This window comes from Pseudorca crassidens, chromosome 8 (assembly GCF_039906515.1).
Source record: "Pseudorca crassidens isolate mPseCra1 chromosome 8, mPseCra1.hap1, whole genome shotgun sequence".
Taxonomy (NCBI): domain Eukaryota; kingdom Metazoa; phylum Chordata; class Mammalia; order Artiodactyla; family Delphinidae; genus Pseudorca; species Pseudorca crassidens.
This window is the reverse complement of record NC_090303.1, coordinates 20,843,908-20,870,766: the sequence shown is the minus strand read 5'-3', so window position 1 is coordinate 20,870,766 and position 26,859 is coordinate 20,843,908. Positions and strand designations below refer to the sequence as shown.

General features: G+C 40.0%; 1 protein-coding gene across 4 annotated transcripts in view; it reads right to left on the bottom strand.

Moving 5' to 3' along the window:
* Positions 1-21,782, bottom strand: part of RELN (reelin) — a 521,022-nt gene extending 499,240 nt beyond the window's left edge. For 2 of the 4 annotated variants that reach the window (XM_067746001.1, XM_067746003.1), the window contains exon 1: positions 21,476-21,778. In XM_067746001.1, coding sequence (XP_067602102.1) covers positions 21,476-21,701 — 226 coding nt within the window. In that variant the 5' untranslated portion in view covers positions 21,702-21,778. Of the gene's footprint in view, positions 1-21,475 lie in introns of all 4 variants that reach the window. The other 2 variants (XM_067745999.1, XM_067746000.1) reach the window with 2 other exon arrangements.
* Positions 21,783-26,859: the final 5,077 nt, after the last annotated feature.

The following is a 26,859-nucleotide window of genomic DNA, read 5'->3' as shown; positions in this document are numbered from 1 at the left end:
GAGATATATACCATGTTCTTGGATTGCAAGAATCAATATTGTGAAAATGACTATACTACCCAAAGCAATCTACAGATTCAATGCAATCCCTATCAAATTACCAATGGCATTTTTTACAGAACTAGAACAAATCATCTTAACATTTGTATGGAGGTGGAGACACAAAAGACCCCGAATAGCCAAAGCAGTCTTGAGGGAAAAAAACAGAGCTGGAGGAACCAGACTCCCTGACTTCAGACTATACTACAAAGCTACAGAAATCAAGACAATATGGTACTGGCACAAAAGCAGAAACATAGATCAATGGAACAAGATAGAAAGCCCAGAGATAAACCCACGCACCTATGGTCAACTAATCTATGACAAAGGAGGCAAGGGTATACAATGGAGAAAAGACAGTCTCTTCAATAAGTGGCACTGGGAAAACTGGACAGCTACAGGTAAAAGAATGAAATTAGAACACTCCCTAACACCATACACAAAAATAAACTCAAAATGGATTCGAGACCTAAACGTAAGACCGGACACTATAAAACTCTTAGAGGAAAACATAGGAAGAACACTCCATGACATACATCACAGCAAGATCTTTTTTGATCCACCTCCAAGAGTAATGGAAATAAAAACAAAAATAAACAAATGGGACCTAATGAAACTTAAAAGCTTTTGCACAGCAAAGGAAACCATAAACAAGACGAAAAGACAACCCGCAGAATGGGAGAAAATATTTGCAAACGAATCAATGGACAAAGGATCAATCTCCAAAATATATAAACAGCTCATGCATTTCAATATTAAAGAAACAAACAACCCAAACCAAAAATGGGCAGAAGACCTAAACAGACATTTCTCCAAAGAAGACATACAGGTGGCCAAGAAGCACATGAAAAGCTCCTCAACATCACTAATTATTAGAGAAATGCAAATCAAAACTACAATGAGGTATCACCTCACACCAGTTAGAATGGGCATCATCAGAAAATCTACAAACAACAAATGCTGGAGAGGGTGTGGAGAAAAGGGAACCCTCTTGCACTGTTGGTGGGAATGTAAATTGACACAGCCACTATGGAGAACAGTATGGAGGTTCCTTAAAAAACTAAAAATAGAATTACCATATGACCCAGCAATCCCACTACTGGGCATATACCCAGAGAAAACCATAATTCAAAAAGACACATGCACCCCAATGTTCACTGCAGCACAATTTACAATAGCCAGGACGTGGAAGCAACATAAATGCCCATCTACAAACGAATGGATAAAGAAGATGTGGTACATATATACAATGGAATATTACTCAGCCATAAAAAGGAACGAAATTGAGTCATTTGTTGAGACATGGATGGATCTAGAGACTGTCACACAGAATGAAGTAAGTAAGAAAGAGAAAAACAAATATCGTATATTAACGCATGTATGTGGAACCTAGAAAAATGGTACAGATGAACCAGTTTGCAGGGCAGAAGCTGAGACACAGATGTAGAGAACAAACGTATGGATACCAAAGGGGGAAAACCACGCTGGGGTGGGGATGGTGATGGGATGAATTGGGCAATTGGGATTGACATGTATATACTGATGTGTATAAAACTGATGACTAATAAGAACCTGTAGTATAAAAAAAATACAAAGAAAACAACTAATACTAAACTCTCTTTGGGTTATTTGTATGGAAATATGTTAATATAAATGTTTCACACCATTACATGAAATTTCTAAAAATCTTATATGTTCTGGTATAATGTTATAAGTCATAATTCTAGTTATTACTTTAAAATGTATATCTCAGAAATAACTAAATTTCCTTGTCAATTGCATTATTGTGAACTTTCATCCAATCTTTAACCATGGTCATTTTTAAGTCTTTTGTCATTTACAGACAGTTCTGGGTGTACTCTGATGCTTTGCAAAAATGTTCCTATGAAAGGTTTTCATGTTCAAGGAATTCATGGAAAAGACTCTGACAGGTATAGGTTTCTGGTAACTGACTATACTGCTGAACTGAATGAATAAGCATTTTCAGAACTCTAATGGACAAATGATGAATTCATAAAAGTGCTAACAAAAGATCAAGATAAAAAAAATTTAATTACATGGGAGTGAGTGAACTGATGAGGATGATTATAATTTTTGTGACTTCCTGTTTGAATAAAAAAAAAAAAAGAAATCAGGAACAGTGGCTACCTTTGAGGGAGTTGCGCCTGGAAAAGAAACATGAGAGGAACTTCTGTTTTCCTGGCAATGTTTTGTTTCTTGATCTAGATGTGAAATACACTGTTCATTTTATGAATTTGCAGTGAGTTGTACACCTATGCTAACTTCTCTGTTCTGTATTATTTGTCATTAAAAAGCTAAAGAAATGACAAAAAAAGGAAGGAAATCCTGACATACACTAGAAAACAGATGAAACTTAATGACATGCTAAGTGAAATAAGCCAGGCACAAAAAGACAAATACCATGTAATTCCATTTATATGAGGTACCTAGAGTGGTCACATTCCTAGAGACAGAAAGTAGAATAGCATTTGCCAGAGACTAGGGACGGTGTGGGGTGGAATGGGGGATTACTGTTTAATGGGTACAGAGTTTCAGTTTTGAAGGATGAAAAAATATTCTGGAGTTGGATGGTAGTGATGGTTGCACAACCATGTGAACGTACTTAAAGCCACTAAACTGTACACTTAAAACTGTTAAAAATGTTAAATGTTATGTATATTTTACCATAATTAAAAAAGTAATTAAAAAAAAAAGAATCTAGGTCTGCCATTTTACAGTGGAGAATTTGGATAATAAAGTTGTGGAAAGAAAAGATTTTGAGAGAACTTCTTTTTTTTTTTTTTGGTAAATTCTCAGGCTGTTGCCTGGGGAACTAGAGCAGGCAGGCCAAGTCTTAGATTTGCGATGAGTGGGCACTGGACTGAGGATGTATGGACAAAGTAGAATGCAGATTATTTGCGTTTGGACAGTAGTCATGAATAAAAATATGAAAAATAAGTCTCTATGCTGAGTTAAACAGGACAGGTTTGTATGATTTTAGGTGAAAGGAGGTCAGTCCTATCTCCCGTTTGTCCTCAGTCATACAGTGCACTCATCAGAGGCCATTGATTCTTTTTTTAGTTAATTAATTATATACTTTTTATTGGAGTAGAGCTGATTTACAATGTTGTGTTAGTTTCAGGTGTACAGCAAAGAGAATCAATTATACATATACATATATCCACATTTTTTAAGATTCTTTTTCCATATAGGTCATTACAGAGGATTGAGTAGAGTTCCCTGTGCTATACAATAGGTCCTTATTGGTTATCTATTTAATATATAGTAGGGCATTGATTCTTGTGTGATCAACAGAGCCATGGGATTTTCCAGTGGGGTTTTACATTAAATTTCTATATGTTTTAGGACATAATTTTGCTCATGTTGTCTCCTAACATTTTATATGCAATATATGTAGTGCTACCCACTGTTTGTTACTTGTTACTGATTTCTGTCATACTTTCATCTAACCTAAATGTTTATACAAGTGAAGAAAAGAAGCTCTATAATATGGGAATGAAATGAGGGAACCTCTAACTGAGGAATGATATGTGTTTCTTAGAAACTATGTGTGATCATAGAATTTCTAGGTACTAACAACTTAGTAAGTTTCCTAGAGTTTGACTGTGATGACCATATTGAAATCCATAATCTTATCCGTACTTATCGTTCTTTTTTCCCCCTTAATTTATCAAAGTGGCATAAAATCACAATTCTAGTGTTAACTGTATTTTGACTTTTTTAAAGGCTGGTACAAACAAGATTTTTTTAGAAATTCAAAAAAAAAAAGGGGGGGAATTAAGTACAGCTGACCCTTGAACCACAAGGGGTTAGGGGCACAGACTCTCCACTCAGTCGAAAATCCACGTAAAACTTTATAGTTGGTCTGCTATACCCATGGTTCTGCATCCGCAGATTCAACCAGCCTCAGAACACGTGGTACTGCAGTACATATTTACTGAAAAAACTCCACACATAAGTGGACCCATGCAGATCAAACCCATGTTGTAGAAGAGTCAACTCTGTATTTGTGTACATCCATACAACACTATATAGCCACCAAACAAAGATGAAGCTCTGCATTTATTGCATAATACTGAAAACACAAGCTGAGTGAAAAAAAGCCGACTGCTAGATATAATTTGATCCCATTTGTGTCTGGATGTACATACCCAGACAAAACACATGATTGCTTACAAGTAAGAGATTCGATTGAGAGGTTAGTTTCCTCTCTCACACTGGAAGGGCTCAGTCCTCAGGACCATATCAAAGAGGATTTCATTGCCTCACACACTAAACTTTCTAAATTTTCCTACTGAGTAATCCCTAGAATTACAGGGCAAAGAGGTAGAGTACTATCCCACTGAAACGCACTGTCAGGATTGCAATGCAGGTGAGGTATGGGCAGATCCCATGTCACAACTGCTGGCATCAGACACCTGACTTCTGTTTAGAATAGAGGGGGCAGTCAGCCGTTGAGGACTCCTGATGTTTGACACCACTAGATTTAGGAAAAGAAAAGGCCATGATGAGACGCAGCATCACTGTCAGACAGAGGCTTACAGAAAAAGGGTAAAATGAAGTCTGAGAGTAACAGGAGTAGCTTGAGAGCTAAATTAGAAAGAACAAGAAACCTACACACTTTGAATTTCATATGTGTTCACTTTCTGGTTTATTAATATTTTCTTGGATAAAAAAGGTAGCTGCTTCACACGCTGCTAATGTATGTAGGCATAAGATAATATATACGTGGTACAAGGTTAGATAGAAGTGCTTTATTAGTGGCACTCAAAAAAGGTACCATCAGCAAAAGAGTAAATTCATGATGTCAGCAATTTCTCTGATCCAGTGGTGGCTCACAACTGAGAATATTAGAATCCCAAAAAGAATTCTATGCAGGAGAGTGAACTAAACTCTGCTGAAAAAAGCAAATGTCCCCTGAAGGCTTAAGTAAAGGCATCTGGCATTTGCACTCAACCACTGCAGTCAGTAGCAATAATTCAATCCATATGGTACATGGGACAGCTTTTTCAAGAGCATTTTGAATAGTGGCTAAGACAAAGCAGGTAATGGCAGAAGGTTACTGTATCAACAGAGAGGGCTTTTGTGGTTCTCGGGGAGCCACTTGCTCCACAAGAAAAGAAACATAAACAAATGAGATCAGTGCACTAACAATGCATGGAGTTATGATAATCCACAATTTTAAATAAGATAGGGAAAATATTTATGTAAATATTTATCTCATCTTTAAGTAGGAAAAAACTCCCCAAGCACAAAAGTAGTATGAGAGAACAAAAGAAACAAAAATACACCTGTTTTCATAAATTTACTAACATAATCTGCATATAAAAATTCATGACAACCTGAGGGAAAGAATTTTGCCAAATTTGGAAAGATGTATAAAGATATTCACTATAGTGTTTATAACACTGAAAACAAAATGTAAATGACAAAAATGTCAAACATTTATAAATTTATAAATTATGCTATAGCCATTCAATAGAGTATTATGCAGCTCTTAAAATTATATTTTTTTGAAAAATATCAATAAAATGAGCACATAATGTTAAGAGAAAAAAGATTATAAATCCTTTTTTGGTAAATAAGATCTATTTACTCACAGGAAAAAAATATCAGCAAGTGTGTGACAATAATAATACCTAACATTATTTTCTGTGCCAGGCACTGTGTTGCTCTTTATAAGCACTGTCTCATTAAAGTTTCATAACAAACCCATAAGCCAGGTACTATCATCACTGCTATTTTTCAGAAGGGAAAACCGAGACACAGAGAGGTGAGGTCACTTGCTCAAGGCCACGTAGCTTGAAAATGCAAAGTCCAGAAACCAACCCAGCTTGTGTGCTGTCTGCCACCACAAATCCCTAAGAGCTAAGTCTCCTCTGATTTCAAAGGCTTATAAATTAAAGTATCCATGTATCTTAGAAATACAGTGGGGAAAAGAATTTTCAATCTTATCTATAAGAGGAGCAGTTCTCACAACTCCTGGAAACGTTCATGTTGAAATCCGTAAGTACGGAACCTCTGATGCTGTCAACTTACAAGGTATCAGTAAATAAAATGTAATGAAAAGCCAGAATTCTCAGCTGCTGTTCCCCTCATATATTCATCACTGCCCAAATAGATTTCTCTTAAAAGATGAAATCTTTTAAGCGAAATCTTTTGTTTCATTTTTTGTGTGTTTTCTCTAACGTCGGTACATATCTATTGAGTGCGGAGCCAAGCTATTTCGGTCTCTGTTCTTCCCATTATTTATTCCCATTCAGATGAAAATTTAAATGCAAACTATATACCCATTCATCAAAATTGCTTCAAATTTATTTATGGTACAGCACAGAGGAGCTTCTGGGAATAAGAGCTTCAAGTCTATTATAGTTTCTATTAATAATTCTAGTCACTAATTGCTATGAGAACTTTTCTGGATATGCTAACATATAGTTAAAGAAAAGCCAATCCAACAGACTACTATAAATAAAGTTGCATAGTCTCACAAAAGTCATGAGAATTTTGTAAGTTTGGAGGGTGGGAAAGTAGAAACACAGTTTTTAGATTTTTTTAAAAATTGTTATCATGGATTCAAAAGCCCAAATTGTACTCACAAACATATCTTTATAAATTATCTTCCTGATTGCTTTAATTATTTTGGAATATCACTTTCACATAACAATTTTAAATGTAACTGAGATGAGACAGGATTCTCAAGTGCTACTTTTGCTCATTGATTCATTAAGTCAAAATGTATAATTAAGTGCCTGCTATGTGCCACGCACTATCCTAGGCACTGGAAATAGAACAGCAAACAAAACAGACAAAAATCCCTGCCTTGTGGAACTTAAAGGCATTATGCTGATGGTCACAGAAAGCAAACAAGGTAAAGAGTAAAATATATAGATGATGATAACACCTATGAAGGAAAACAAAGCAGTCCATGGGGATACGGAATACTGGGGAGAAGAGAGGACAAAGCTTTAAGAGTGTGGACAGGGAAGAACTCATTGAAAAGGGGACATCTGAAGACACACCTGAATCAGGAAGGGAGGGAGCATGGGGCTATCTGGGGAACAGCATGCTAAAAAGGGGAACAGAAAGTACAAAGGTTCTGAGATGGGACTGAGTCCCACATGTGTCTGAAGAACAAAAAAGAGGCCCTCATGATTTCAGTGGAAGAGTAAGAGGAAAGTAGTAAGATATGAGGTCAGAAAAGTAACAGAGGAGGCAGGTGCTATGGGGCCTTAAAGGCCACACCAAGTACTTTCTCTTCTTCTTAAGGAGAAGGGGAGCAACATAAAGAACGGATACAATTACAGAAGATTTTATTGTTCAAATTCAGGCAATATTTTTGGGAAAACAGAGGCAGACCAGAGTTTCTCCAGGCAACTTCGTGGACTGGATGGTTGTCCTAGGTATGGAGCAGAGGGTTGGTTTTAACCAAATCACTCCAGCTGCTGTGTTAGGACCAGAATGAAGGTGACAAGCATTGAAGCAGGAGAAGTGATCAGGAGCCTGCTGTAATCCACGTGAGAGAGGGTGGTGGCAATGGCAGATTCTGGGTGTGTTTTAATGTAAAGCCAGCTGGACTTAGGGATGGATCGGATGTGGGATGCTAGGGAAAGAAGGTCTGGGGACTGAACAACGGTAAGGACTCAGTTGGCAATAATGGAGTTGAGGAGACTCGAATAGGAGCTACTTTGGGGGTGGCAGGGTGAGGGAAACAAGAAGCTCATTTGTGGGTATATTAAGTTTGAGATGCCAATAGACATCCAAGTGGAGATGCTGAGTGGAGAGTAAGACACAGGAGTTCAGGGAGTTGTGAGAGAGTCACCAACATGTAGACTGGCACTTAAGGCATCAGAATGGATGGCATCCCTAGGGAGACAGGGCAGATGAAAAAGAGAAAAGGAGAAAGGACACAGCCCTGGGTGCCCTGACACCACAGAGTCAAGGAGAAGAAGAAGAAAGAGCAAAGGAGGACTGAGAGAAGCATTTTGACATCTTCCTAGTGAATACCAGGATGGTTTGTCTACAGTGATGCATGAATGCAGAGACATGCACTCACTAATTTACCTTTGATATTCCCTCGCAGGTCACTGAATGTTAAGATCCCTCGGTGTTTGAGGTAAAGAGAAAAGTATACACATCGCAGTGAATATGGGTGTCTTGTACAGGGATAGGCAATCTGTGCAGCTTTGAGAAGAGAATCAGACACTTTCACAAAAACACAAGAGCATGATAAGTCACTGTTAGGTTGGATCTACATGCATAACAAAAAGATAATTCTGCCCTCTGCCCCTCACTCCCCAAAACATCACTAAAATCTTCACATCTGATGAAGGGTGCTATCGTACCCCAGAGAGCACGGCTTCTCCACGTGGCCTGTGTTGTCAATACCTTGCTACCCCAGAGGTCATTTCACACCTTTTTTTCCTTAAACGTATATCGTGAATATTGTGGCACTCATCTGTTGTTTCTGCCTGCCTTACACCTACTCTCCCTTCTTTGGGGTAACAACACCTCAATTCTGCTTCAGAGAGAGATACCCCTCTGACCTCAACATCCATCTCATGGGATGGCCATACCTCATATCGGCCAATGAGACTTGTGGTCCCAGGAATTAGAATTCAGCGACACAACAAAGGAAAGGAGTTGGAGAGGATTCATCCAAACTTTGGGGCCAGAAAAGCTGAAAATCAGAAAAAAAAAGCCAGAAAGTTTTAAAAAGTCAGAAAATCATGGTTCTTACCACCACGATTCCTTTAGCAGTTGACCACTCCCTGCTCCTTGATACACTATCATCATTTCTAAATCTAATGTTTGGATTTTCTTTCCATTCTGCAAGTTAACCCACCTCCTATTAATGAATCCCTTTAGCCCAAGTTAGCCAGAACTGGTTTCTGTGGCTGGCAGCCAGGGTACCCTGGCACACCTGCCACTCTCCAAACTGTACAGCTCTGTGGTAGCTCACAATAAAATGCATAAATCTTCAAGTGGGTCCATTTCTCAACGTAAGTAAAAATAAAGGTTTAGAGGCTATCATAAGCAAAATAAAAGCTTAAGAAATTGTTTTATTTGGTAATATTCCAATAACCATCCTAAATTCTGGTTGTAAATCTTTTACTGACAAATCTTTCTAAGGAGAAACATTCTTTTTATTCACTGGAAATACTTATTTGTCTTTAACTAATCAAAGTAATAGACTTTTTTTTGTACCAGTTTTTTCTACAGGATGACTATCAAGCATGTACCTCACTCAAGATATCCTACTCTTTTATGTTTGCAGAGACTCCGTGTTTTTCATTATGTTGTAGAAACACATAGGAACCACTGGCATAGCTGGGACAGGACAAACTCTTCTAAGCCGTGCAAAAATCATTCAGCAATGTGGGTCAAATCAATGAGTATTATTTTAACAACTGTGAAGCACTTGATCTCCAGAGCATCTTCATTTTACTTCAATGAATACAGATAGGTATCCCTTGGGTACTCATTAGTGATACCAATTTTGTATTTTAATTTATTGTAGTTTTCTATATGTTAAAAATATTTCACAATTTATTTGGGATTGAAGTGTCTGCCTCACAGTTTCTGTTAAAAGGCTGAAATAAAGCACTCATATTTGAGAGAAAAAGTCTCAATAGTTTAATACCTGCATCAAGTCAGATCACCCCGTAAGCAGCCTCTTGGTTTCCTACACCACCCTGGAGGCTCACAGATTTGCCATTAGAGCTACAGCTAGGCACAGCTCACAGGCGAATGCTAAAGGGAGAGATGACCTGGTGTGTCCCGCCTGAGGAAAGAAATGATCTCTATGTGGACCTTCTCTACAGTTTTTGATAATAGCTTTTAAAGGCTACTGTCCTTTTGTTAATGTCCAAAGAAGCAAATTTTTCTCTCCTAGTGAAAGCATGGGCCTCCTTCAGGCCCTCTGAGAACCTCCATGAGTTCCATACAGGAAGCTCCTACCCTGAATCTGTCCTCCACCCTCTGTTTTATTTCCACCAGGGGTCTGTTTTAGCTTCCACCAGGGTTCAGTGGCTCTCAGTTCAGATCTGATGTCAAACTCTGGGATAAACTATAACGGTGACAAATCAGGAAACACTGGTATTACTAACGTAATTCACCTTGCCACCTCACCTGGTTGCCAGAAAACCTATGGCTGACCTTTGCCCTCCTTGGCAGGAGGTGAATTAATTTGGGAACAAGGGCAGGAGAGGATGCTTAGCCCTTTTCTTCTCATTCAAAATAAGCTCAACAGAAAGTGATTTTTATAAGTCTGATCCACGTATGAAAAATAACCCTACAAAGGCGAGTACAAAACAAACGTTATCCCACTGGTGTCACTATCACTGTGAGAACAGACCTCTGATGAGCGAGGTCAGACACTGCAGGATGATCTGGCTTGTCACCCGGAGTTTCACCGTGTACCCCATCACTCAATTTCACAGGCTCTACCTGCCAACAGATAACACTCACAGGAATTTCCTAAAGAAAGAAATACATTACAAATAGATGAACGTCAATGAAAATCTTTTTAAATGTCTCTCTGCTTAAATTATAGTTCTCCCCTTGTATTCATGTCCTTCTCAAGTTCTATTAGTGAGTCAAAGAACAAATTTCCTATTTACTTGAAAATCTTCATTAAAATTACATTCATCAAAATGTTAAAAACAAATTTGAGCAAAATTTGCAAATCACTTTCTTATATTTGTATTTGTGGTGATACTTTGAGAGCATGTTAACTCCCTTAGGTCAACAGTATACTAAATGATAGCTTTGCTTTGTGCTTCATCTGGAAGGTGATGTCTAGTCAAGAAATATTGAGGACTGTACAATTCTGGCATCGTTTGGCATGGATATCATCCTTCTGGTTTGATTTTGCAATCTTTATTTTAAATGATGAAATTAGCTTTTACTTTTCCTTATTTTCTCTTTCTTCAAATGTATTTTGTTATTTCTTATTACTATTCCTTTCTTGAAATAATTGTCATTTCTAAAAAGAAATGCATACCAGTTAAAAGTATGGATTCTGGGGCTTCCCTGGTGGTGCGGTGGTTGAGAGTCCGCCTGCCGATGCAGGGGACACGGGTTCGTGCCCCGGTCCGGGAAGATCCCACATGCCGCGGAGCGGCTGAGCCCGTGAGCCATGGCCGCTGAGCCTGCGCATCCGGAGCCTGTGCTCCGCAACGGGAGAGGCCACAACAGTGAGAGGCCCGCATATCGCAAAAAAAAAAAAAAAGTATGGATTCTGGAGCAATACAGACTGGGAGCACTCCTGCATGACAGCTTTATGATCTTGGGCAAAATACCTTTCTGTGACTTAGTTTCTACATCCACAAACAAAAGGAGGATAATACTACCTACCTCATGAGGTGGTTGTGAGAATTACATGAATCAATATACGTAAAGCATATAGATCAGTACCTGACACATAGTAAGTGCTACTCTAGAGTTTGCTATTGCTAATGTTGTTGTTATTAATTTATGCATAAGTTCTTGGGTTACCCTTTTAAAAAAATTGTTGATAGTATCAGTGCTTGGAATGGGAATGTGAACCCACTTTTCTAAAACTGCCTAAAACCAACTAATTTTCTTATATTCCTCCATCACCTTCATTGGACCTATAACATTTTTTTGCAGGATGAGGATGCAGGAAGTGTTTACATGAGAAAAGGAAGTAAGAAAATATCTGGAACCATGATCATAGGATATTTCAACATTCATAACAAAGGTGGCCTAAACAAAAAGATTACATGTTCCTGAAGGTAAGGCTGAGGTGCCTGTTTCCTCTGTCGATATGCAGCAAGCAAAAGAAATGACATTATTGGATTTGGTCCTAGAGGCTGAGCCAGACATAACAAACAAGGTTAAGGTTGGGGCAGAGCTCACATTCACAACCATGTCACACATCTCAGTATTTTAAGTGTCAACAGGATTTACATATGGTGATACTGCATTTTTGAGAGATAGGACTGACAGGAAACAAAGTTCATAAACAAACTCACTAGCATAAATTGTCAGTTATAAGAAACTCCAGAAATTGGAGGTCAGGCACAGGTTACCTTCTCAAAACATTACTAAAAAGTTTATATAAAATGCACTATTTTTGCCACCTGCATAAGTAGCACATCTTGAAGGATATTCTGAAAATATATTATCAAAAGTGTCTTAGAAAGTATCCTAGTTCCATCAAGGTTACCAAATGCAATTCTATGGGAGAACCAGAGCAGTTCAGAGCTTGATACAAGAATTGTGACTGACTTAAAGAGAATGTAAACTGAGTCATTTGTGTGTTCAGAAGAAATGATTAGGATTGCACTCAGCTGCAAATAACAAGAACCTGACTGATTTTTCTTATGATATGAGAAGTCCAGAAGAGGTATTCCAGGGCTGATACAGCCACTCAAATGTATAAATAAAGACTCAGTCTCCTTCAGAACTCCTGGTCCACCATCCTTAGCATGGGACCATTATCCTCAAGGTCACAAGATGGTTGTACCACACCCTGCCTGGAAGAAATAGGTAAGGGAAGAGCAAAAAGTATTTGCTGAGTCCTTTTAAAAATCATCTTTATTGGACTTCCCTGGTGGCGCAGTGGTTGAGAATCTGCCTGCCAAAGCAGGGGACACGGGTTCAAGACCTGGTCTGGGAAGATCCCACATGCCACGGAGCAACTGGGCCCGTGAGCCACAACTACTGAGCCTGCGCGTCTGGAGCCTGTGCTCCGCAACAAGAGAGGCCGCGATAGTGAGAGGCCCGCGCACCGCAATGAAGAGTGGCCCCTGCTCGCCGCAACTAGAAAAAGCCCTCGCACAGAAATGAAGACCCAACACAGCCAAAATTAAATAAATTTATAAAAAAAAATCATCTTTATTAATTAAAACAAAAAAAATCTTTCTAAAGACCCTACCCGGTAGACTTCCACTGCATCTCACTAAATTACATGGCACGGGAGCCTTGGAGGTAAGCATTTTTAACTAGACACACAGTTGTTCTCAAAATCAGTTAGTAAGAAAGGGCGTTTTAGTAATCACTGGGCAGACAACAAGCAATGCATGCCACATAATGAGGCATTATAGAATCTAGAAAGAGGACAGTGTTCCTCCAGTACAATCTAGGGAAAATGCCAACCAGCCCCGCTGACTTGGATTGGATGGAGACGCTTTCCTAGGTGCTGGAATCTGCCACTGAGATGATCTAACTCCATGCTGCCAAACAGCCTACGAATAGTATTTGCCCACCCATATAAACTTTGATACAGTGGACAGAATACACTGGTCAGCCAATGCCTTTATCCTGACAAGAATATGTTTTATTGTAAATGAACTAGCCTTCTACTTCACCACCTAACCATGTGTGGATTTAAGTTTCCTCAGTCAGCCCCTGAGGGGTGAACTATGGGTTCACTATCAAAATCAATTTCTCTCATTTCTAGTTTTGTTGAAACAGTTTTGTATTTTAAAATTATTTTACACGGGGTTGTAGACACATATATTGTAGGATTTAACAAAATATATTAAACTGATGTTATTTACTTATCTTGGCATCTTTCCTAGACTACCACCTAAATACACAAAGTTTGGTTATTATCACGGCCATCAACTAAGGAAACATACTCAATTTAGGAACAGGAAGGTCTGACTTTGGAACTGGCTAAGTTAATAAAAGTTTTGGTTAGACTAGAACTACACTCATCAACTGTTTAATGCTAGGCAAGTCATATCTATTTTGTCTGGGAAACACTTTCTGATCATACATATCTGGTGACAAAGAGACTTTTTTTTTTACTTTTGTGACCCTCCTTAATATACTCAGTTTGGAATTTCCCTTGAAATGGGCCACATGTTGACAAGGCACAAAATGAACAGGCACGGGTAAAGAGCTCCTATCTGTATATCCAATGCTTCAAATATCCTTATCTAATGCTGGGTGACTGTACCAGATGATAATAACTACTATCTAATATATGCATTACCTTATTTAATAATTGCAACCCCCAAATATGGATACTGTTATTTCTACATTAGAAACGAGGAAACTGAGGCTAGGAGAGGGTAGGTAACTTGCTGAAAGCACACAACTAATAAGTGGCAGAGAAAGGATATAAGCATGGGTCTCTCTGCAGCCAAAGCTTGAACTCTTCTCACTACATCACTGTGCCTCCCTAGACTTTCTTTTTAGTATAAGTCTGAGCTCTCAGCCAAGGAATCTTTGAATTTTTGAGCTGGAATAGACATTAGAGTTCACAGGTACAAAACAGTAAAATATGTCTTATTGAAGAAAGACTGCGGAACATACCCCAGAGCAACACACCTCCCTTCTTCACTCCCAATCTAGTGTTCATACCAAGTCCCCCCACCCCCTTTTCGACCTGTCTGTTAAGTGCCAGCTACCTAAAAAGGTGGCATCACTATTTCATAGCTATGCAACTGTTACACGTCTTGGCAAAGAGACCAGCAAGTAAAGGAGATAACTTGAGGTGACTGTGGTGATGACAGAGACAGCCCTCATGCATTTACTAGAAGAGTCTCTATGCACTCAAGCATTCAAGACATCTCAAAATTGAGCTGCCTTTTAGATTCAAGCTAATTCAGTGTGCACTTTTCTAAATTCTACAACTCTCCCTCATGGTGTATATATGTGCTTCCATGCACAGACTTCTGATTCTGCAGTTTGACCCCATAGCTGGCAGTAAGTAGCTAACTCAGAATTAAACAGCTACTGGCTTGAAAGTTCTTCTAAGAGATTTTACAGTATAGGAAGAAGAGCCTACTTTCCCACCAGGAATAACTAACCCATGATTTTTAAAAAGGGCACGTGCATGTCACAGAAAGATGACATTAATTTTTTGAGAGAAATACAAATGCCTACTCACCCACTTTTATTATTGTAAACATCCAATCAGTACAATATATACTGATTATATAATATATACATATATATACACCAATATTTTTCAAGGGAAAAAAAGGGGTAGAGCTGGTGATAGGAAATCTGAAGAGAAGAAAGAAAAAGAGAAAGAATTGAAGGAGCAAAGGAATCAAGTTGTGAAGCAGAAAAGAGGAAGGAAGAGGAGAGGGAAGACAAGGCCCTGTGACATGGAGGAAAGGAGCAAAAGAAGAAGGAAAATGAGAAAATTTAGGAGGAAGAGAGGGGTCATGGGAGAAAGAAGGTGAGATACAGGTGTAAGGAGAGAGGGGCAGAGCAGGAAAGGCAGAGAGAGACGATTCTGAGGTAAGGGTAGCACTTAATGGTAAACTATTATCACTCCTTCTTCATGTAACTTGGTATGTGGGCACCGGCGTACATCAATAACCAGGGCTATTCGAAACACTCATGAGTTCTTCTGTAGTTTCAAGGAATCCTTTAATCAATAAAATTTAATTTATTTTGCTTTCCAAACAAAGTTTTATGTTTCTAAGGAAAGCTAAATTAGCATTAAAAGATAACCTGAGTTTTCAATGTTTACTTCAGAACCTCAAAGTTCCTATAACTATCTCTTTGTGGCATTCAAAAGCTATCTAATTACCTTAGATTTGTTTCCTTGAATGATTAGAGCTGCCTTAAGCCACAAATCAACATCTGTACATGTGTAGTGACCCTTCTGCACACCCCCAAATCCAGTTGCTACACTTAGCTCCTACAGAAATCGAATAAAGAAGGAAAAAATGTGTGTAGTTTTAGAGAAGCACACGTGTTTCTCTAAAATAATTGGTTATCCTGTAGGCACAGCATTCAACCCTTCAGAAGCTCTGCCTTCAATGAGATTGGCATGGCAGGTGACCGTGGGGAAAATTACTCTCTAAGCTACACAACTGACACCTAAGTGAGATTACCTCATGTGGAATTTCCTGAGAGCCAAGAATATTTTTTTTTAACACACCACTCTTGTGTTTGAACAGTCATTATGAAATCTTCATATTTGAAAATTCAATTCCAAGTTCTGAAAATGTGTTTTTAATACTTCTTTGTTCAAGGCTGATAAGATTGAAATTATACAGTTTGGTTATTTTATTCAATACAAATAACTCTAAAATCGGTGGGGTAGGGGTGAGGTGGATTAATCACCCAAATTATTCTTGAAGCCAAAATATTTAGATAAATGAATTTTCCTTTTCATATGTATGTTATGTCATTACCCAGACATAGTTTAAAGCCCTACGTGAACATGTCCATTCTAACCAAATGCACTGAGTGCAGGGCTATCCATTTTTTCTATTTCCATACGGCATAAAGAACTTTTTAAAAAAGAAAGAACTTTTTAAAAAAAAGGAAGAACTTTATATTTTTGTGTGAGAATATATACAAGATTTTTTTTTAAATGCCAATGTTCAAAAAGCACCAGTAGCTCAATTTATTTATGCTTCTCTAATGTAAAGGCTATCTGAAATATATTTCAAATATATATGTATCAACAACTTTGTGAAGGTTAAAGACATAATAAATAACTGTCAAAGTGTCATTTGAAGTCATCGGAGGAACAATTATGGCTTAATATGCAACATATCCTAAATAACTGATAATGTAAGGTTCCCAGATCATCTATAGAGTTGACCAATTCCAGAGAGGGAAAAAAATAAATCAAAGATAGGTTTTAGATATTGTCTTTTGAATGAAACTAATTTATGAAAAAATTTGAAAGTCAATAGTATTGACTTTAAAATCTTGTGAAAATATCTATCACTCACTTTTAAAGATGAAAAGACAAATTTATTAGAATAAGATGGTTCTGTAAAAAATATACTTGTATGATTACAATGATACAACTTTCTTATTTTACTCTTTAACATTTTTAATGAAATTAAAAATAATAGTTTAAAATAAAGATTCATAAAAATTGGAGGAAAATATTCTAATTAAATAATTTCTAGTACTGTAGTGCTGTGACTGAAGTAAGAATACCTGCCTAAATTAGATGTTTCCAATTATGATTCTAAAGACCTGATTTTTTTAGTGTATGACTGGAATTGAAACTCACACAGGGAATATATATTAAAGCAATATTTATATGATTTAAGAAATGATCTGAACCACATTAGTAAAATATGTTTGAAATAAATTGTAGAGAGTGAGATGAAATATAAGACAAGTAGAGAAAAATGCTTTAAATGTTCAATTTTCAAAGTCATATGCAAGCAGGACACAGGTGCAGTTCACTTATAAACTGCATTCGACAAATGATTCTGAGTTTAAATATGCTGATTCCAGAATCAGAGACATATAAAAAACAAATATCCACTCACCCGATCAACAAGCCAGTTAGTTACCTTAGCAATAGCAGATAACTTTAATTCAAATTTTTTAAAAAAATCATTCCTTTGAAAGGAATTTAATCTAGAGTATATTACCAAAAATCATGTCTTGTTCTTGAAAAGTCATTATATTGCAACTGCCTTTGAACAGTGATTTTTAATTAGCAACCAGTTGATTCCAGAATACATGTATGTATAATAGGAACAGTGGCAATTCTTACAACAAAATACCATAAATACTTTATCCTGATTATATCTTTTTTAGGTAAACATTCTGTTTTAGCAGTTGAAATTGATTTCCCCACCCACCCCACAATAGGATTAAATAAATAATAGAATGAAAATGTAGCACAAAAGGACTACCAATAGTGATATTGGATTTACAAAATACAATCAAATCCCCTTTTTAAAGCACCATGCTTTATTAACAATTCAGTTCTGCTTAAGACAATTTTTTTCCCTCAATCAATATTTTAGAGCATATTTTTCACTGTAATGGAACATTTCCCCCACCTTCTGCCACCTTAATAAAGGGGATTCTCATCTTTTTAGAAATTCAGATAAATTGTCTCACCAAAGCTCAAGCACTTTCCACAGACTCATTTACTTATGCTTGGCTTTCACAGATAATGTTTTCTCTTATGTCTGACCTCTCCTTTTTGATGGTGACTGAATAAAGCCCATCTTGTGAGTAGGTAGGTCCTCATTACAGGATTTCAGGGTTACCTAAAAGTCTTTCTATCTCAAAATATATTATCTGCCTGCTCAGTGATGCCAAAATTCTTTTAAACAAAAAGGGAAAAACATCTTTCCATAGTTGTAATTAAGATTGTGGGAGAATATAACATTGACAAGTCACAGTCACTACAAATTGGTTGGGGGAGGAGTTTTAAACAAAAGCCTGAGGAGTGGGGGTCAGGAAGAGGGATTATCAGAGGAAAGGAAAGGTGCAGACATCAACTCGACCTTTGCATGTTTCACAATACTGCCCCAGTCCTTAGGAGAAGGAGCAGTGAACAGCCAGGTGTGGCTGGGAAAGAGAAAGGGCTACCTGACTGGACCATCTGGGTTTCCATTTCCTATTTTCCCATCATTTGCAACTTTCTGGCCCCCCCCCAAAAAAAAACAGGGCCTGGAAATCATGTTATGGAAAGTGACCATATTTGGGGATTTGTGCAAAAGAGGGAAATTCTAGGAAAAAAATGTTCTGACCCTGAGACTTTTCTAATTCAACATGATATATATATACATATACATATATATAACCTCTTATTGCTGAGCTTCTAAACTGCATTGTACTCATCATGCAAAGACACCATAGTTCATTGTGACCAACGATGTCATCTCAAGAAAGTCACAGACAACAGATTTTAAAAGCTATAGGAAGATGACAACAGAGGTACCAAGTGAACGAGTGACGAGAACTAGCAAAAGTAACCATGCACTGTTTACAGAGTTGCCAAAACTGCAAACAGATGGATAGACTACTTAACACTGGAAATATCTGACAATTCTGTAGACACACAAATTTCAAATTCTTTTGTATTATATTTTCGTTGCTTTTTTTTTCAAAAGATTTTCAACAAAAATCTCTAAATAAATATGACACGTACAGAGACCCATGATATTGAACTCTGATATTTGCTTCTCCATTTCATATTCTGTCTCACAACACAAGTCTCAGAGGGCAGCTGACACAGCCTGGTCTACAATCATGTCCTGTGTTAGGTACCACTGTACATCTCAATGCATTCCTTTAGGTAAAAAAGTTAACAGCCATTAGCTGCACACAAAAACCATTCCCTCAAATGCTGACTTCGATGTAAATCATAGATAAGACTGAGTTTTCCTAACATAAGTGTTACATTTTAGAGATTTGGAAGATTACAAATAAAGTCTCAAGCTAATATTTTACATATTTCTTGGTTTTAAAAAAATTTGGCTGAATAACCTCCTACTTTGGTCTCCTATAAAATGAGCTAATACCAAAGTATATTAGGTTAAGTTTTCCTATCAACAGTTCAATTCTTAAATAGATGTTACATAATTAATTTGTAACATTAATTTCCAAAAGTCTAAAAGGAAAGGAGACACATGTAAGCACCATTTCATTTTTAAACATTTCTTCTACCTGTAGAAAATTTTACAAGGAAAAACTCTTACTGAAGGCCTATAGCTACAGCCAGTTTCAAAATCTAAATATTTGACAAAACAGGTTAACAGGAATTTAAAATCTTACAATAACCATTCTCAAAGTTTATAATAATAATTCGATCTTCTTAAACTTACATAATAAAATTTCTCTACGTTTTCTGGTGATAGAAGAGGTAGAAATTGAGACTTTCCCACACAATACGCAACTTGAAGTATTACACTGTATTCTTACTCTCTATCATTCTTTCCTTTTCTGACTTAAGATGTGATTATGGTCAGTCTTAGGCTGACTTATACTTGCTAGCTTTATAGCAAAAGCAAAGGCTATGTCATATTTTGGTATTTTTAAGTTATCTATGCTGGCACCTTACAAAGGATATGGAAAACAGGAAAAAAAAAAAAAAAAGCCTACGTGTTATCACAGGTCTTCCATCACAACCTGACAATCACACCTTTTAGCCCAGCCTTGACTCACTTACCTACCACTCTCACTTAGAGCTAATAACAGGCAAGCACCTCTACTAAAGGTCACACTAAGTGACAAGCTCAATCAATCAGTCTTTGGGTGAGGTCTGGGTTGCCATCATATTGGCTGGTCCTTCTCAAAAGATTCTCATGAACTCAGAGAAACACCAGACCATTCTTGGAAAGAGAATACAATAAGCATTTTAAAAGAAGGGACTAGTTGCAGAAATTTAATATTCCAAAGTCTAAAATTCCAACCGAATTAGACTCCTGCTCTACAGACAAGGCTGACACCATGCCACAAGAAAGTTGTAAAAGCACTACTTTCAATCTCTAGAAAGCATTTATTTAGGCTAAACATTTTAAAGCAGATATGAAGGGCTTTTTAAATAGAAAGTTTAAGGATTCTTATCATTTTTATATCCATGTTTATCTGAAATGCCAGCTGCTCCGTGGATTATCTCCTGCTATACCAATAACTGTTAGCCTACAAGAGATGGAAACTATAATAGGAAATCACTAGACAATAGTTGGGTATCAGTATTTTTGCCTTGAAATTCTAATTAAACAGTGCCTGTCACCGCTTAAAAGCTCCATAGAAGTGAAATATTCAGGAGTTCCAGCGGAAGTAATAGAAAATAGACAGTATCTTATTTTCCCACATACTCGATTTACTAGCTTCAAATATCAAAAACGCACGCAACTACAGAAAATTCTCTTGCTTGCAGCTAAACTGTCCTTCTTCGATCATGTTTCATTTTGATGAAGGACTCCAGAATGATCCTTTTTTAAAAGGTACCTTTAAATTATAAGGAACTTCCAGTCCCTACCTGGAAATTAAAGCTGTGCAGATTAAAGACATAGTTATTAAGAAACATCACAGAGATCATTCTAAAAACAAGTAGCAGGTTACAAGTAAGAGAGGACTCAGAAAAAAGCACCATTTCCTGACATTTTAAAAGCCACTTTTAAAAGAACAGAGTGCTGGAAGCAGCCGCTCCCTGTCAGGAGGGTTGTCTGACACTGAAGGAAACGAGAGGGACCCCTGGCTGGGGAGCAGCGAGAACTTTGCGGCGGGCCGGCGGGCGACGGCGCGGGGCGGCCGCGGGCCGGGGCGCGTCAATCTGTCATCAGCCGGTCCGCAAAGCCCAGCAACCCCCGGACGCCCTTCAGGGGGAACCCGGAGCAGGACAAAGGTCTGGAATCCAAGCACTCGGGTTAAGGAAACAAGATGCGCGTTTTCATTCAACTGTCAGCTGCCAGAACCACGAGGGAGGAGGAAAGACCTCAAGAATTCTCTGGCGTTTCTCACCAGAACCGGCTCCTCACCGGGAGACGCGTGAGGGGAGTGTGTGGAGTGCGGGGGCGGGGGGCGAGGGGGGAATAAATCCCAACTCGCCACTCTATCCCCCGCTAACTTTGTTTTCTCTCCCTCCTCAGAGGTAATGTTGAGGTAAGGGTTGTCACCGTTCTTGGTTAAACGGCCCCTTGGAAGAAGGAAAGGGACACAAAGCTGCGCTGGGCGGCGAGCGCGGAGATGCTGTGGTACCTACCATGGTATTCTTGTCCCGGTACGTAGTAGGTGGGGTGGCCCGCAATGTGCAGGGAAATAAGCACCTCGCCCTGCTCCCCATCTCCTTCCAGCTCCCCGTGGTGGGTGCACAGGAAGAAGAAGGGAGAAAAGCGGGGGTAATAGCCCACCGCGGCGCGCACCCTCAGCGTCGCTCCCAGCATCAGCGCCAGGAGGAAAGTCCGCGGCGCCCAGCCACTGCGCTCCATAACGCCGCTGCCGCCGCCGCACACCCCGAGCGCCGCTCTCTCATTCAGTTTTGGAGGCGCCGGGACGAAGGAGCCGCGTGGAGAGACGGCGAGAAGGCGGCAGAGGGAGCAGAGAGGGCTCGGGCGCGGAGCCCCGCCGAGAAGTTCCGAGGGAGACGGCAGCTCCCAAAGTTTCTTTGGGCCGCGGGAGCGCGGGGCCGGGCTGCGGACGCCGAGAGCGCGTCGGCCGGTGCCGCGGTGCGCCGCCCAGCCGCTGCCGCCGCCGCCTGTGCGCGACGCCCCTCCGCCAGGCCTGGGAAAGCGCCCGGCCCACTCCACACCTTCTTAAAGCCCGGGGCGCGGAATCGCCCCCGCCGCCGCCACACGTGCCCCGGCCGCTCCCCCGCCCCTCCGCGCCGCGCGGCGCGCGCCCGCCCGGCCCCCGCCCACTCGGGCTCGCTCGCCGCACCTCGCGCTGCGCAGGGCGCACGCCTCCGCGAGGCCCGGCGCCTGAGCCCAGTTCTCACACTGAAGGGCAGATGAGGGATGCGAGTCGGTCGGGTTGGGGGAGGGGGCTCGGGGCCACGAGGTACGGGAATCTGCACGGAGGGACTTAAACGCCTCAGAGAGAGAGAGAGAAGGAGACCCTCCCGCCCAGCTGTCCGGAGTAGCAAAAGGAGAAGACAGTCCCTTTTGCCCCTCAGATTTCCCTCCTTTTTCCTGAGAGGAGACGAGGGGGAAGTAGAGGGGCGGTGGGGACTGGAGCGGGCGCCGGCTTCTTTGTCTGCGCCGGCTGCGCCCCGCGCCCCTTGGGGCTCGCCCGCCTCGGAGCCCCGGCGGCCCGCACTTGTTCCGGGGATCCGCCCGCGGCCCCGAAACGCGAGGGGCCCCTGCGCTTCTTTCCCACCCAGGCCTCGAGCCTCTCCCGCTGGCCCCCGCCCGGCTCCTCGCTGCAGCGACCGAGCCTCATCTGTAGCCGGATTTAAAATGAGATTAAGCGAAAGTAGAACTGGCAGCCTCCAGTGGTGCCTGGAAATGGTGATTTGTGCTGCTCGGGTGTGGGGAATTGTGTGGCGGGAAGGGCTGGCGGAGCTGAGCCCCGACAGGCGCTCTTCGCTGGACTGTTCTATTATTCATTGCTGCTGGGTTCTTCAGGCGGAGATGGTTGTAATTTTTTAAATCGGTGTTTATTTCCTTTAAATGTCAGCTACGACCAATGTCCCTGAAATGGGGGGAGGGGAAAACGTCTGGCGAGATGCTGGCAGCGGTGATTGAAGTGGGTGGTAATGAGCTGCTGCACAGGAGGCTGCGGGGAAGAGAAATAAAAAGCACGTTTCTAACCGAGGACGGCTGGCAGGAGCCCTGCGGCATCCGGAGATGGGGGAGCGGGGTTGCCAGGTTTTAATGCCTCTCCCCACCCACCCTTGGCTTGCCACCAAGTCCAGATAAACCCGCACGTACAGAAATGAGTAGATTATAAAATTGGAAGGGATGGTGTCTTTGCCTACATTGGGGGAACGGGGCGGGGGAGGGGGACGGGGGGAGTGCGAAAAGACAAGGGGAGTCTTTCCAAGGGGAGACCTCTGTAGTCACTTCGTTGCAAAAGGAAGAGACTGGTTGTTTTCCTCTTACCCAGGCCGAGTTCAGACAGGTAGAAGGGCCACTTCTAGCTGCCTTCTGGTTTCCCTTCCTTCAAAATCCGCCAGGGCTCAACTGTTGTATATATTTGATGTAACAATCGTTACCGCTGCAGCTCTGTGCTGGTGCAGGCTTTGGGCCGTAGGCAATTCACCTCATTTAATCCTCACAACACCCGGAGAGGCAAATGTGATCCCCATTTCACAAAGGAGGAAACAGTCAGTAACAAAGGCTGGATGCGAGGCAGCCTGGCTGCTGGCTACAAAGGCTCTCACCGGGACCTGCCTTGCAACCATCCAGGGCAACCCTAGCTAGACTAGGGAAAGCCACCACCACCACCTTTTCCCCGCAGGCAGGCGATGCTGCCTCAATTACAAGACACTCGCCCGCAGCTGGCAAGGCTGTTACCACCTCTTCCTGTCCCGTTATGTGACTAAATCCTAAGTCAAAATGAATCACTTCCAGAAAGAATCCAAAACTATTGAACATTTTTAGCTAACACTTTAAAAATGTTTACTATATGCCAAGTACTGTCCTAAGTGCTTTACATATATTAACTCCTTTAATCCTCATAACCCTATGGGGAAATTACTGTTAATAGTACATTTTACATATGAAGAAACTGAAGCACAGAGAGGTCAAGTAACATGTCCAAGGTCACACAGCTGTAATTGTGAGAGAGCTGTGACTTTGTCTTATTTCAGAGTCCCTGCACTTAACCATGGCAAACCGCTGTAAGGAATGAATGCCTCTTGTTGCTGTTAGAGGGATGGGATGAGAATTATTCTTTAACCAATGTTGGATTACCTCATTTAATTCTTACATTGGCCTGTGAAGTAGGTATAATTATCCTCATTTTTTAGAAGATAAAGTTGAGATTGATACAAGTTAAATAATTTGTCAAGGGCACTCCATAAGAAGAGGAGCCTGGGATCAAATCTGGCCATGCTTGATCCCAAGGTCGCTGCTTTAAATAAACCGTAAAGTAAAGTAGTAAAGCACTGATACTTGGTCCAGGTCACAATTGCACTTAATTCCCAGAAGGTCTCAAGTTCCCAGGAAGTCCCCCTCTTTTCACTCTGTAAGAAATATTCTCTTGTGAATCTCTCACCATGGCTTTCTTGACATTCAATTTATGTGACCAAGTTTATTTTCCAATCTTCCCCTTTTTTGTGCTTTCTTAACTTTTACAGCATGACTTCGCTATGTGCATTTGGGTGACTTTTATACTCTGAACTACGCAGGCTCGAATCTGTGACTACAGCCCTGTGGTTGTTCATTAACAGGCATAGAGACTGTTTAAATAATGCCCTGAGTGGTGTTGAGCTGCTTAAGAAGAGGGTAAATGCTTGTACACTCCACTTAGCAGTCCTTTGGACTAGCATGTGTACCTGTGCCCTTACAGTAATAGAAGCCCAAGTTCACACATCTCTGATACCTTCTTCAGGGAATCCAGTTCAACTAATTATTATTAATACTTTTTAATAATCTTTTATATTTTAAAAAATTAATTAATTTATTATTTATTTTTGGTTGCATTGGGTCTTTGTTGCTGTGCGTGGGCTTTCTCTAGTTGCAGCGAGCTGGGGCTGCTTTTCGTTGTGGTGTGCAGTTATCTCATTGCAGTAGCTTCTCTTGTTGCGGAGCACGGGCTCTAGGCACGTGGGCTCATTAGTTGTGGTTCGTGGGCTCTAGAGCGCAGGCTCAGTAGTTGTGGCGCATGGGCTTAGTTGCTCTGCGGCATGTGGGATTTTCCTCGACCAGGGCTCGAACCTGTGTCCCCTGCGTTGGCAGGCGGGTTCTAAACCACTGTGCCACCGGGGAAGCCCAATAATCTTTTTTAAAATGAAGGAGGGCTTCCCTGGTGGCGCAGTGGTTGAGAGTCCGCCTGCCAATGCAGGGGACACAGGTTCGTGCCCCGGTCCGGGAAGATCCCACATGCTGCGGAGCGGCTGGTCTCATGAACCATGGCCGCTGAGCCTGCGTGTCCGGAGCCTGTTGTTCCGCAACGGGAGAGGCCACAACAGTGAGAGGCCCAAGTATTGCAAAAAATAATAATAATAAATTAAAATAAATAAATAAAATGAAGGAAAATTACACAACATGGATATAGAATCACATGGGGAACAGCATCTTCCTAGTGAAAAGTTCACTTTAAGTCCCACAATAACGTGGCAAACTGGGTTACAATTCAAAACTTCCAGTTCCTAGCTCGTGTGCTAACCCTTAGATCTTACTTCTGTTTAGTGAGCCATAATAAACATCTTGAGGAATATTTGTCTGGTCCACAAAATCTACAAACCTTTGAACTAATGGAAAAATAGAGACATACTCTTTAAGAAAATTTGGTTTACATCCAAAAAAATCTGCAAAGAAATAGAAGGTGATGTCAGGGTGAAAATGAGTGAATCTGTGGGAAAGGGAGTTTAAAATGGGGTAAGATCCCTTTTTAATTAAAAGAGCTTTGGAGAAGCAATTAGTCTACCAAAAAATTACATTTAAGCATCCAGACTATAAATTCATTTCTTGCTGATAAGTAGAAATTACTGACCAGCATTTGAATAATCTTAACACAATGGAAATTAAATTATATACTATGAGATCCACAACTTTCAAATCATTGGAAGATGATGACTCTAAATGAAACACAAAAAAGCTGTTAAATTACATTTTAAAGTTGTAAGCATTCATTCACTGTCTGCCTTCACTGATTTTTTGAGTCAAAGTATCAAACGTTTTGGTGTGTATGAGAAAGTGAATCTCTACTCTTATTTACTATGTAAAAGTCAAATAAAAAGTACATAAAATCAAAAAAGTATATACATATGGAGATGGTGAAATCAGTCAACTCTATAGGCTCCAAAATGGTAATAAAAGTTCAAATGACATATGTATATGTATAACTGATTCACTTTGTTATAAAGCAGAAACTAACGCACCATTGTAAAGCAATTATACCCCAATAAAGATGTTAAAATAAATAAATAAATAAATAAAACGTATGAAAAACTAAAAAAAAAAAAAAAGTTCAAACGAAAGAAAACCCTTCTTTAGATAGCAGTTAGTAAGCTTATAAAACCTACTACCCATAAGATGTACAATCTGAAGACACTGAGGCTCTTAAGTTAAAAAAAAAAACAAAACAAAAAACAGTTAACTAAGTCTTTAGGGAATGAAACCACTTGGAAAGGTGGGTTATTTGAGGATTGGCTCTGATATGCATGTCTTGCCAGAACAAGTTACTTAATGTACCCCAAATTAAAATACTAAATAATTAAATCATGGGTCAATAAAAAAGCATTATACCATAAAATTTCTAAAAGAGAAAACAATTCAACACTAAAAATCCCTTTTTTAAAGCTTCTCCACTTCCAGGGATTTGCACATGCTGTTTCCTCACTCAGGAATGTCCCTCGCATTCCTTGTGCCCTGACCACACTCCTGCAGCTTTCCCCTCACCCACCTCACTCCTCACTTGGATGCTATCAATTCATCCTCCAAGTCTCAATTTACATGTTTTTGCCCTTGCCCTTTCCTGACC